At 40.7% G+C, this 14,375-nt stretch overlaps 1 protein-coding gene across 1 annotated transcript in view; it reads right to left on the bottom strand.

The window, feature by feature from the left end:
• Positions 1-14,375, bottom strand: part of SPOCK1 (SPARC (osteonectin), cwcv and kazal like domains proteoglycan 1) — a 269,773-nt gene that overhangs the window by 16,816 nt on the left and 238,582 nt on the right. The window contains exon 7 of the mRNA XM_054516394.1: positions 1,347-1,463. Coding sequence (XP_054372369.1) covers positions 1,347-1,463 — 117 coding nt within the window. The remainder of the gene's footprint in view (positions 1-1,346; positions 1,464-14,375) is intronic.

Here is a 14,375-nt window from a genome sequence, read left to right as displayed (position 1 = left end):
GATTTACACAGAACATGACTTGTTTCACCAAAGAGTTTTAAGTGGTGGAATTACTGGGTTTGTCTGTAGTTTTGAGCAATACTGCTCATGGTATATTCTCTTTAGGGAGAGCTAATCTGCTGCTACCCCAGCTCAAATGTAGCAAAAAACTGGGGCTGTGGAGACCTGGACCAACACAAAATGCTCACCCTGATGTGCTGAGTCTGCTCTAGTGCCCCTGTAGGCTCTGCAGTGTCACTCTACAGGGACACCAGGTGAAAAGAGCCATAAAAGCAGCAGCTGCTGGGCCCTTCCAATTCTGGGTTTGCACCCTGGCTTTAGACAGCTCACCCCAGAGAATCAGTGAAGTGAAGTGAGGCACACACCTAGATAAAACTTGTGCATCCTGCTTTGCAGCCCAAGGGCCCATGTGTCTTGGGACACTCTTTAAAAGAATTAATGAGTCCTTACAGAAAGTGAATTTGCATCTGCTCTCTGATGAGCATGACCTCTTTTAATGCTGTTATCTGAATCCTTCCCCTCCCTGGTGGCTAAATGACATCAAAATCAGTCATGTTGGCTTAACCCACGGAGAGTAAATGTCCTCTAGACTGTTCATCTTCTTCCTTTCTTAAAAATAAATGCATCAAAGGAGGCAAAGATGGTGTTATTAAATACCTAGGACACAATGGGCTCCAGCTTTCTCCACCATTTAACTCTTCTAGCTACATGGCTCAGATGTGGATGTTTTTATTGTTCTTTCCCTTACATAAACTGTTAGCAGAAAATTTCAAAGTAAAATGTGAGTTTTTTCCAGCATTGGCATAATGTTCCCTATGCTTGTATGCCATATTTTCATCTTATGCCACTGACATTGTGTTAGAAAATGCTTGGTCATAAAACTGGTGGCTAAGCAGAGACCAGAGTCCAACCCCAAGAAATGATTTGGATGCAGCCACGTTGAATTGGAGGATGATGGAATTTAACAGTACAGACACAAACTACACCATAACAATTAACCCCAGCTCTTGAGAGAACTCCCTGAGCAGTTGCAGTTCCTCATACAGGGGTGTTCTCCATGGCCTTCAGACATTTATTTGCCTGATTAACTTGTGAAGGTCTCTCTGTCTCTGACTGCCAGTTTCTAGAGCAGAGAGAGAGGACAGAAGGACTGCATCTCCTTCAGAAAACAGCATTTATTTGCAGGATAAGGTCTCAGGTACCTGCTTATTCACTGGCACCTGCCTGACAGGATGCCAGTGAATAAGCAGGTGGTGCTTGCAGCACTACCAGCAGTGCTCAGTTCAATTCTCTCTGGCTGGGAAGCTGCTACAACACCCAGTGTTGAAGGGGAAAGGGTTTCTTACTGCCTTGTGCTGTCTCCGAGCTCGTGGGTTTGATGACACGATTGGCATCCTCGTGCAGGGCTCCAAACCAGTCCTTCAGCCTCGAGGCCAGACTCCTCAGCTCCTTGTCTGTGCAAGCTAGGAGAGAACAAAGCAGCAGGCTGAGTCAGGGGCACCAGGGAAAAGCCTCTCCCCAGAGAGTCCATTAGAAAAATTGTGTTTGTGGTTGTAAAGTTCTCCTCATTAAGAGCTCTGAAGGAAAAAGAGAAGGTCAGGGAAAAGGATGCAAGATAAAAAGAAAATGTAAGTCATGAATTTTAAGTTGTACTCAAGTACTTCCTTGGAAGCTGACACGAGTGGTGATGGGAGAAGTGCCATACAAAGCTCCCTGCCAGTTGGCAATTAGAGCTATGTGACTATTTAACTTAAATGTTTTCACCTTTTAGCATTTCAGAGAAAAATATCAGTCAAACAGATGGGGAGGAGGGACATCCTTGCCTAGACATGCTACTCGAAAAAGATGCTAGGTATAATTTATAACCACATTTGGCTTTGTATAAGGCTATTATCACAGTAATAGAAAATATATATACTTACTTATATACAGAAAAAATTGTTATGTTGCTCTAGTTCTACTGCAAGTGAGACTCTACCACCTCTGAAGGTTGTCAATTCCATTTTGTTATCTTGGTAAAACATTTATTTTCTTATAAATTTTACTGAGAAGTATATAATTTTCCCAGAAATTTCTGCCAAGAGATTAATGTTCAGCTGAAGCAAATATTTTTAGGGAAGAAAGCTGCATTACCCATGAGTTTCTGTCAAAAAAATATTCTTATTTCTGTATCATGTTTAGTGCTTAAAATTGACACGCTCAGGCAATTTTATTATTCCTACTGTGCACTCATTCTACATTTTAAATGACATTTCTTGAAATACAGAGCAAGACTTTATGCCATAGAGGCAGACATCCTTCACAGTCACAATAAGTCTTCTCCATCTCACTGCACATTATAATATCCCTCCTTCCACCTTATTGAAGAAAATTGAGTTCCACAGCTCTCCCAAGTTTAACTCACTGCTCCAATGACAAGGAACTTGCTGATATGTCACAGCTGTTCTGAAGATTTGTTTGTTCTCACACTTTAGTTTGGGACAGGAATAACTCTGAAGTTGAAAATAGAAATTATAGTCTTTCCTAAATTTCAGGGGAAGAAAAAGAAAGATTTCCCCATTTTTTTTTTCTCTGTAACACTGAAAGGGTTTGATAAATTTTCCTATGAAAGATAAAGATATGAAGATCAATATCCCTCTAAAGTTGAGTACAGGTAAGGAAAAATCAGGTGTTAAACAAAAAAATCCCATCAATGTAAAAAAAAAGGAAGACAACACAATACTAATTGTAAAGTGGCCTACCTTGCTGAAAAAGCTACCACTTTATTTTCTCACTTGAATTAACATTACATTTTACTCACAATAAACTATCTTATCATTCCAAGTTGGGTGAAAAAAAAGAGGATTAATTCATCCAAGAAATGAATAATATAGTTTTATTGTGCAAACCTGATGCTTATTAAATAATCATGGTGGCACATGATTCAAGGAATACAAGGCTGGAACTCTGGACTACAAAGATCCATTCTTGTGCCTTCTGGACAGGTACACGGAGCTCCACAGACAGTCAAGGCCCAGGAAAAAGAAATAATAATAAAGAAAATACCTTCTAGAGCCATTTTTCTGATTCAGATTTGTGTGCTTCCAAACACAAAGCCAACCCCAGACACCATAGCAATCCAAATTAAGCCAAATGCTTCGGGGGACCCTGGATTTGCTCCCAAACTCCCCCTGCATGGAGGGCAGCAACAAGGAGCCCACACCCCTGTCCCCAGCCTCAGCACCCTGCAGGATGCCCTCCCCAGGGCCAAATAAAGTCTCCAAAATAAATCTCACAAAGTGGTCATTTGGTGTAAGCTGCATTGACTGGGATAATTGGAATCCATGCTTTTAAACTGCAATACAAACCAGGATCGAATGCACAGCATAGGTGGGACAGAAGTAATTAATGAATGGTAAACAGAAGTAATTAATGGCAAATCAGACTTGGAACAACTTGTCTTTATAATTGAGCCAATCAAACATGTCAGGGTCTGTAAAATGCCATTTCTAATGAAGCCATTACAGTTTCTTCATGTTTGTAACTTCAGCTATGTTGAGAAACAGCTTTTTTGAGGGCAGTGTTTGAGAGTGAACCCTGGGTGAATTTATTGCTTTTGTTTTGCTGACCACAAACCCTGCAGCTGTCCTTTGGAATCTGATCTGAGGCATGATTGACAGCAAGCCCAGAACTGGAGTTTTCTGCATTCTGGATAAATTTTCTGTGAATAAATGAGATATTCCTGGAGTATGCTGCTTAAGGATGATTCCACAGTGAGTATGAGGTTGAGGTTCTCTCTTAGGACTGCAGTCTTTCTTCACTGGAATAAATACTGTTTCATGAGTCAAACAGGAGCCAACTTTGCTATTAATATGGAGTGAATAATAAATTTCTGGACAAGACTTCAAAAATTGAATGCAAAGTTCAGTTAAATTTCTATTCAAGTATTTAATGCCCTCAATCTCACTTTCTCCTGCACATTAAAATAGAGGAAGCATCCTTTTATTTTACATTTCTTGCATTAAATTTTATTTTAATGCCTGGTTAAAAATATCCTGCCTTTCTACCCAATGGAACTGCATTCCATTTTTATTTATTTCATTTGAATTTCATTTCATATTCATTTATTTCATTATCAGAGGCATATAATAATTTTGTATTTTTTCGGTTTGGGGTACATTTGGGACAGGAGTTTCATACAAACAAAATCAATGCTCTGGCATCTAGGAACCAGAGCACTCAATGTTTTATTTCTGGTGGTAGGGCCCATTAGTTATATATCAAACAATTATCTTGGAGGAGCCCCTCATCTGAGATCCTTACATATAAATTTACATTAGTAGAAGTTATAAAGCATTTTTAAGAACCCTCTTCATGAAAAATGCAGTGCAAATGTATCTCTTCACTATTTATAGAAGTTTCAAGTCCCATTTCTCAGATAAGAAGAACAGGGCTGTAGGAGGAATGGATGTGATAATGGGTCTCTTGCTATTTGAAGATTTATAAGGAGAGAACACCGGGGTTGCAAACAATATGGGTATTGGCATGACTAGAAGCACTGATTTAAAAATCCAGGCTGAAGAGAATCACCAAGGGAGGAGACTCTCCACAGCCCCTCTCTCACAACTGGAATCTGTCCAGTCAACTGTCAACAACCATTTAAAGCTCTGCTGCTGTGAAACAGACCCAAGTGCACACATATGTAAATACATTTTCACTGGTGTGTGTCTTTGAGATAAGAGACCTGGGCTTCAATTCATTTCCTACCCCTCTTAAGAGAAAACAACCCACACTTCTTTACCCCTGCTATTTTACTGATGTCAACTGCTTTAGCAGCCATCTGAGATCAGCCCCTCTGTAACATGGATTCCTGGATCCTCCCCTGCTGATGGCAGTGATGATCTGCTCAGAGCCCATGGCTCTCCTGGGAGCAGCAGGCTGGGGTGGCAGCTGCTGCAGCCAGGGATGGGGAGGGAGGCTGGGTAAGAGCGGGGTAAGGGCAGCTGGGTAAGGGTAAGGCTGGGTAAGGGCAGCTCCCAGCCTGACCCCGAGCACAGTCCCTGCCCCTGGGGTGGCACTGGGACCCGGAGCGGGGCCAGCATCTGCCCCTGCTCTGAGTCCCAGCAATGAGAATGCAGGGGAGGATATGAGAGCTGCTGGACCCAACAACATCCTCAGATCTGCATCTGCTGATGTGACAAATTATCCTGCAGAAAGTGATTTATTAACAAGAACCCAACGTGCAGATTTATTCCCAAGGGTGAAGCACTTGGTCCAGCAGTTATTTATTCCTCACAAACTGAAAGCACTGTTGCTAAATACCTATTTTCACCAAGCAGAAAGCATTAATCTGACCTAATGGAAAGCCATTAGCATGCTGTAAAGGCTCAGGCTTTTATGGGCCTGCTTTTGTTATGGACTTTTGCAGTTCTACAGATACTAATCTATAAACATTGGTAGTGAAAATTAGCAGTATAATATTTAATTTCACTCTTTCAGATAGGGACTTTCAAGAGTACTTAGTGATAGAAATCAACATTAAAACTGAACTTACCTGTAGATGTATAAGATTAAATCAATACTGAATCACATCCCATTTCTCCTCCAGCCTAGCAAAGCAATATTGTAAAATCTCCATCCACTAACAACACAAAAACTCCCAAACCTCACAACTCCTACTGCAGTGAATTCTAAACAAAACTTAATACTTAGGAAGCCCATTCCTGCAGGATCATATTAGTGTCTCACCTGCTGCTGGAATATTCTGGCACTGTGTGGCTAATCCATATTGTCCAGGAACAAGCTACAGTGGTATGTTGCACTATCTCCCAAGAAGCAAAGTGTTGACAACCAGATTCACAGAATGTGCACAAAAGGTTTTGTGTCATTTGACTTTCCTGACATCTCTCTGGCATCTGTCTGTTGCCTTCTCACTCCTACTGTTCTTATTCTAATAATAATTCTTACAAATAGTACTACCAATTACTTGTAGAGTAATATTCCTACCACTTCCTATTCCTATTCCTACCAATTACTTGTGGAAAGACGTTGTTTGGGTTCATATTATTGCTATATAATATAACTAGTCTGTTAGGTAGAGATTGAGGAGCCCTGAATGCCAAAGGGACACACCCCTGGGAGGTGGAACAGCTTCCACTGTTTCTGTACTGTAGAAGGAAAGAAACTGCAAATGCAGAGAAATAACAAAAAGAAAAAAAAAGTTGGAGCTTTAAAAAATGCATATTTAGGAGTTTAGTGAGGTTAGTGTTCTTCCCACGCAAATTAAATCTTCAGCTTGGGGACATGCCCCTTTTTAATAACCTGCTTAAGGATGCAAATGTGCTGCATGGAGCAGAATCCATGGGTTGTGGTTGAGGTGACCAGCCACAAAACATAAATAAGAAACAGAAACCTTTGCAAGAGAGCCCATGGACTGAGATGCTTTGTATTCCTCAACCACCAAGAGGTAGTGGATGCATTATTGGAGTCCAGCCCTGCTGCTGCCTGGCTCCAAGCAGAAAGCAGCTCTGCTGGTAGCACATGTGAGTGGTAACAAACTGTCCAGTCATTTGTCCTGTGAGCCTGGAGGACAAGTCCATTTAGATTTGATTAACGTGTGATATAGCACAAACCTAAATGACATTGCCCATAGTGATATATTCCTCCACTTAGAAGCATTATTTCAGCAATTCAGAAGGGAAAAAACTCATTTTTTGCATTTTTGAAGACTAACTCAACAAAATTATATGGTAAAACATATTTGAAAACAATGTGGCAACACTTCTTATAAAGGTTTGACATAAATGTACCTTAGCATGGATGTTGACAGGAGATATTTTGTTCTAAGTACTAATTTTTATATTATCTTTGATTTTTGCATGCTTTGTAAAAAGAAAATGCAGCAATTTTAACCACGCTTTCTCTGACAAACATCATTACATTTTCTTGTAGGTAGGTCAGCATCTTATTTCACCTTGCTAGAATTGTGTCCACACGTGTGTGGATTATTAAAACAGGCAGTTAAAAAAATTGTGGCATCTTTTGGGCTGAGAGGGTGGGTCTGCTCCCAAAAATGCAGAATAGTGCTCTGCTGCTGCAGGAGCTGCTTTCAAAGTAAGCATCAAGATAAATTCAGGGCTGTGCTAACCTTCCACTTCCAATCCAACTCCACACAGATGCATATAAACATACACACATCTGTGTGACTTGCAGATGACTCCCAAGTGTTTTATATGTGATATTTGGGTGATGCAGCTCTGACAATAATGGCCTCCACAAATATTTCATTCTTCGTGGTTGGAAGGAGTAATGCTCTAATTTGCTCTTTTCATTGAGGCCTCAGGCAACTTCTTATAACAATAAAAAATGAAGTATTATGCCAATAATTTTATGAAGTAGAAAGGAATGGATTGTTTGCTGTTACTATAAGGAAAGGTTGTGCATGCCAAACATACCTTGCCAGTCCAATCAATGAACAGCTCTCCTGTAAAATGCTCCTGTGGCCACAACACTTCATGACAGAGCTCTACAAGGATATATTTGTCTCACTGCATTTTTGGCACTCACTGGCTATTCTTCCACAGGGTTGACACCTATGCTGATAACCACCTCTGATCCTCCTGTCACTTGTTTTGCCTTGGCTTACTCATATATACAGCAGCAGATGCCAAGATCCTGCAGTTCAGACTTTGAGATGATTACAGGAGCAGCTGAGTTATTGGGAAGATGAAATAGGCTTTTGATCTGGAGCTCCTTTAAAAAGGCACATTTAAAACACAAAGCTCAGCTAGAAGTGTGTGAACCAAGATTGAGAGCTACAAAGCTCCCTCAGCACTGGAGGCAAAGTGTACATCTGCCTTCCTAGTGCTTACTGCTGCTTCCTTTTGTGCTCACATTAATTGTGGAAGCCCTGGAAAGGGCATCTTTGCCAGGTGAGTAAGAAGCCTGGAGTTTTATTTTTTACACATCCAAACTATAATGATGGTGGGGGACTTTCAGAGCCAAGCAGGAAGCTTGTGGGAGTAACGTCCCTTGTGACATTCTGGCCATGTCAGGTACTATTTAAAATGTCATCTCCTGCATGGTTCTTAGCCTCCCAAAAATTCATTCCCCAGCTCACTCTAATGCCCTCATTCAATTCTGTCACAACACCTGAAAGGTGGAATAGAGTTACATCAACTGGAAACTAAAGCAGAGCAAATAAAAATGTCTGTCTGAATGGACTTTTCCAACATGCAGTTCATGCAGCACTCTGGATAAAAAAAGGCTTTATAGAGTCATCATGTCCCTTCTTGCCTTCCTTCTTCCCTCCCTCTCTCCCTCTCTGTTTTTCACACTACTCTGAGCAGATGTCCCCATCTCAGAGCACAGACTCCAGCTGGCTTTAGCCATGGCCTGTCCAGCACTGGCCAATCTTTGCAAGAGGGTTGAGTTCTCAGAAAAACTGACCACTGCTCTGAGATTAAAGCACTGTTTAAAGCACACACACAGCTCACAGCCCGTGGGAGGTTTTCACAGATACTTGACTTCACTGCTGACAGCTCAGCAGATATTACACTCCAAGGCCTTGGGAATAACAAATCAGCAAAGCTGGAAGAATGATTAGGAGTAGAAACAAAATCACTGTGGTTAAAATGAAGGAATTGTGGGACAGGCTACCATAGTGTGTATATTTGGGCTTTAAATGGAATTGTTTCCCACAGACCTTCCAAAGCCACAGCTGAAAATGTTAGAGACAACCTGCTGAACTTCACATCCAGGAGGTTGTTTTGCTTCACTTGCTGAACAAAGAGAAATTTTAGACTCTGATCTTCAGTAAAAATGTTCTGAGTTACAGTAGCTGGAAATAACTTGAGCTGGTGATGTTAAGGGAAGCTGCTACTTTCCATGAAGAAAATGGCTTTGAGCTGTAAAGAGTAAAATTCAGGAAGTAAAATTAGTAAATTGAAACTATTTGAGAAGAAATGGGCAGATCTATTTATGTCCAGTTGGAATGGGAAAGCAACAGCCAAGAATAAAAATGAAAAGACTATATATAGGGGAAAAAAGTGAAAAAAGAGGGTTGTTTCACAGAATGCCTATGTTGAAGAATAAGCTCATGCACCACTTCTCAAAAAGAAGTTGAAAATATTACTATAATTGAAATGAGCTGTAAGAGACCTCTAATTTTTACAGTTCCTTGTGCAATCACAGATAGACCTAAACTAAATTAGGAGAAAACCCAATGTCAGTAGATAATTTTTTGTAAAGTGTCATAGTAAAAAGAGATCTTCATTATTATTTGATACCATGCTTTTAAAACACATGAAAGTTGTTCATAGGATAAAACCACTTTTACACAATTCTGTTCTTTTGACACTACTCCATCTCTTTAAGTTTGTTCAAATCTAAAATTAAGGAGCTCCCAGTTGGTCATTGGGTTTTTTTTGTTTGCTTTAATGTGAAAATTAATAATGTCCATTTTTATGGTCAGTGAGATCCAAATGCTAGTGTGTGCTGGGTATGCTTGTTTTGGGGTAATGTTTGGGCTCTTCACTCTCACAGTAATGATCATTGCTCTACCTGAAGAAAGGAACTGCAGAATATTGTGGAGAAAGACAAAAGCAGGACCCTCACTGTGCAGCCTGAGTGGATCTAGCACAGGGCATTTGCAGAGTGACAGTGAGCACTAGGACTGAGCTGCTTTCTCACAGGAAAATACCCCACCCCAAATTCTTCCCAGAATCCCTGCCAGGATACTGGATATTGCCTAAAACCTGCAAAGGAACCCAGGAATTGACTGGAAAGACTCCTTCTTCCAGGAACGGGTGCTCTATCAAACAGAAAAAAAGGGGGAGACAATTGAGTAGACTCACTTAATTTTTACTGGAGCCCGCTATACTTATTCTCTTCCTGAGAGACCCTTGAAAAGCGACAGATAAATCCAATTTGCCTGTGCTTGAGCAGGATGGAGAGAGAGATACTCGTGAGTCAGCATATGCCAGCAGAAGCTGGTTTTCCCCCTCATTAACTTTTTTGCACATCAGCTGATTTTTACTTTATACTGAGTCTATCCCTGTGCTTATTTTCTCTGTTCCCTACAGAATGTCATCATATCTGATACCACCAGGGCTTCATTAATGTGAAATGTTGTCATGTGGTGAATTATTCTTAAATGAGAAAACACAGCCCTAGAAGAGAAAATGAGGAGTTGTTGGATGGCATGTGGCTAGGAGCATTTGAAGGTGTCCCAGAGGAATTCCTCCAGCAAATTGTTGGGAAACCTGATTGAAATTCAATAAGAAAGTGCAAATGAGACAACATAGCTCCCCTGTGGATTGCAAAGATCCCCTGACAGGAAATCAGAACTACCCATGCACTACTGCACCTTGCAAAGGAAGAAATGCACAAATGCCATGAGGAAATGCAGTGCTGTGACCTGGGCAGCATGGAACAACCAAATGGAGCAGAAATCACCACAAGGAAATACAATAGTCCTGAATATTGGGAATCAAATTTGCACAGATTTATGACCTGACCAGGATTTTATTGGAGCCATTTGTACACCATTACCAGGAGTGAGGAGCAATCAGTGTGTGAGCAAACACACTTGTCTAGGATGGTTCATCCATGCTCAAGTGCATCCCACTAGCAAAGGCATTAGAATGCACTTCTCAGCAGAGGCACAAGAAAGTGCATTTCAAGCAGAGCTCTGGCTTCTGGGCAGACAACTCTGTTATTGGATTTGCAGGGACTCTTGTGGCAGGAAGGAATGATGAATCTGACTCCATGTTCTCAGAAGGCTGATTTACTACTTTATGATACTGTATTATATTAAAGAATACTATACTAACTAACTAAAGAATACAGAAAGGATACTTATAGAATGCTAAAAAGATAATAATGAAAAACTCATGACTCTTTCCAGAGTCTCAAGACAGCTTGGCAGCGATTGCCAAATGAGTCAAAATAACTCCCACCAGAATCCAATGAAACAATCACCTGTGGTAAACAATCTCCAAACACATTCCACATGTGAGCATAACACAGGAGAAGCAAATGAGATAATAACTGTTTTCCCTTATCGCTGAGGCTTCTCAGCTTCCCAGGAGAACAATCCTGGGTGGAGGGATTTTCCAGAGAATGTGAATGCCACACTCTGCAGTGTGATGTGAGCAGGGGACTGTGGGAACTCCCCAAAGGACAGGACCCCAGCTGGGGCTGAAATGAATAAGCACCTCCTCCCTCACAGAACCTGTGCTTGGCAACTTGCCTCAATCTATCCTGGCAAAGTGGTGGAGTGGCTCAATTTTTAACAAAATTTGGTGCTTTTGGCTGAGGTGGTCACTGACACCGTTCTGGGCTCTGTTTCTGGGCCAAAGAGCTGCTAAAGGCACAAAACAAACTTCTCCAGGATTAAAGAGAGGATAGCCAAGATGAGCTGAGTGTCAGAGAGGACTGTAGATAAAAAAGGCTCAAAATACTCACTGTCTGTTATTTGCCTCCTGTAACATGTATTACCTCATGTAGCTACAAAACTTCGTTTAACAGAGTAAAGAAAAATATGAGATGGGCCTTACTAATGAGCACATGGCACCTAGAAGCTGTGGGAATCTATAACTTCAAAAAAGTATGGAATGTAGCTGCAAAGATCTAATAATGCATATTTTGAAGAACCATTTAAAGAAATGTCAATTTTCTCAGCTCTTGATGCACATTTGTTTATTTTTAAAATATTTTAGAGGCAGGCTTGAGTTCTGTGTATTCTAGGATATGGTTTATTGAAAATGTCCCAATTTTTAAAAACATTTGAGCTATTAAAATATTTAACATCCAAAATAATAGGAAAGCAGCAAGTGAGATCAAAACCATCCTGTGGCATTTTGAAAACCATAGGCTGTGCAATTCCAAAAAACATAAAAATGGCTTGTGTGAAAGGAATTTTTTTTGTGAAAAAAATGACAGATTTGCAACTGTGGCTGAAAAAGCTTTGAAAGTGCCAGGCTGACAGGGTGTATTGTAGGGCAGTTGTAAGCTTTTGTAGATGTAATTATTATCATCTCCCCAAAGCACAGGCAAGTCTGTGAGCAATAAAAAGCAAAGAATAGGAGAAAAGGCTGCCTGGAAAGGAGACCTCCCCCTTTCCCAGGCCTAAATGCTGACTTGCTGATGGCTTAAGCCAAAGTCAAAATAATCTGAATATAATTTAAAATTTGGTCATTCTGAAGAAGATTAAATTCCTGGATTGTACCTGCTGGAAGAACAAGTGAGAAAAGAGGAATGTTCTGGGAGGGGGCAGCAGCAGGGGTCAGAATGGAGCTCTGGGGGGGTTCTTCCAGCCCCATCCCCTGCCAGGCCACACAAGTGCTCTTCAGAGTCATTATTTAATTACTCTGAGTGATCCACAGAGTGCCTGTGGATCAATGTCCTCAAAGTGTTTGCAATTAGAAGACTTTCTAAAAGGCCCAGCCAGGCATCCTGGAGGATTGGGGATTTGGAGTGCAGGATAAGGCACTGCCCACTGTGCAAACATCAGCAGCTCTCCAGGGGTGACTCTGCACTGGGAACTCTGAGGCTGTGCTGGTTTCTCTAACACTGCTCAGAGCTGTCTGTGGGAATTCATCCTTCAGTGAAAACATATTTTGCCTAGATTTTTTATCAGAATGTCCAGTTCAAATCCCAGATTTGAGCACATGTAGATCATATTAGTCCAATTAGACTATGGGTCTGCATCTGATTTTCCAAGGTTCTGAATTTACACGGGTAGCTGAAAGTTCCAAGTGTCACACACTGAAAGAACTTTAGAATTTTTAGTCTTCATTTTAGTATTATTTAATCTTGCTCCAAAAGTTGCCTTATGCCTTTTAGATTTCACTATTTCTTTGGTGCTCTTTAAGGATGCAGGGATATAATTTCACATTCCATACATTTTATTTTTTTTATTTTTAATTCACTATAGAGCTTGAATTTACTTTCCCCATTTTGCCACAACTTCCTGGACACTGAAGTATCTGCAGATGTCAGGACTTTAGTGCACCATTTACTATCCCTGTCACTGTCAGCAAAAGCAGTCATTCCACAAAGGCAACAAAAGTCTCATCATTTCATTGTGAGCTAATAACCACAGGCTGCTCTATGTGTGTCTCAGTGCGAAAGATAAAACATAATTCCCTACTTCACTTGCTATGACTGATCATAGAAATGCACTTCTAATGTCAAGAAAATCTTGGAGAAGTCACTGGGAATTTTTTTGAGTCTTCCTGAAGCCTTCCCTGACAGGAACAGGAGCCTGGATTTAAATATCTGTGTTCCAACAGGTGGAGGGGACACACATTCACTCTTGCTCACAGACTCTCAGAGCTGCCTCCATGCAAGTAATAATGCAAGAGGATCTTCCTCCATCAGCTGCTGTAAAGGTAGGCAGTAAAGAGAAAAAAATCACTCTTGGATTCATACCCTCTGTCTGTAAAAAGCACTGCTGAAAGCCCAATTATTTTGACAGATACAGGGGAAAGCCAAAAAAAAAAAGGACTTAGGTAAATTACAATGCAAGAACTCAATGTATATCTAAAAGTATATCAGGATTTTGCAGTAAATAATGCTTTCAAAGGAAATGGTAATCTTTCTGCATTGGAAGCTTCTGATCTTAGCATCTTTACTTCAGATCATATTAGTACTGAGCATGATTACAAGAATGTGCTCTTTGAAGCATGTGTACTCTATTTTCCTTCTATTCATCATAAATACTCTCTCTGTGAAAGCATGCTTTGCCACTGTGCACACATTTTTCTTTCTAAGATTTAATTCATTTCCTAAAGAAACATCATGCAAAAAATCAATCTTGCCAGCTCAAGTTCACAAGGCCTGATTCATTTAACAGATTATTTATTGACAACTGTGAGATAGAAAATAATGGAATGTTGTTACTAAGAGCAACATTCCACATTCCCAGCAGTGAGAACAGAGATGGTACACACAGAGGGCATTAATGCTCCTTCATGGATGAGCGACACATTGGAGAAGAAGGAAGAGAGCTGCCCATGGCTCATGGCTGCCTTCCAGCTTCTATTCCAGCTCCCCCTTTGCACTCCCACCTAATGTTATGGCATAAATCCTGACCTTTGCTGTTGTTGGTTTGATTGAAAAGCAATAATTTGTGGAGGAGAGAGAGATAAGAAAGCAAGTGTCCTGTTACATAAGGAGTTCTTCAGAGAAAACGTGAAAGTTCCACCAAAACTGCACACGAAGGAGCAGACCACAACTGAGTGTGGTAGTTGACAGTTTGATATCTAATCTGGAAAGTACTTGTCTAGGTAGTGTCACAGACAGGAATTAAAGACTTCCCTTCCTTTTCTCTTTCCTTCTTTTCCCTTCTTTTCACAGTGCCAAAGAAAGCAGAGTCTGCAGTTCTCCAGGTT

The sequence above is a fragment of the Molothrus ater genome, chromosome 15 (genome assembly GCF_012460135.2).
Source record: "Molothrus ater isolate BHLD 08-10-18 breed brown headed cowbird chromosome 15, BPBGC_Mater_1.1, whole genome shotgun sequence".
Classification (NCBI taxonomy): Eukaryota; Metazoa; Chordata; class Aves; order Passeriformes; family Icteridae; genus Molothrus; species Molothrus ater.
The sequence above is the reverse complement of the archived record's forward strand: the minus strand, read 5'-3'. Positions and strand labels throughout refer to the sequence as shown.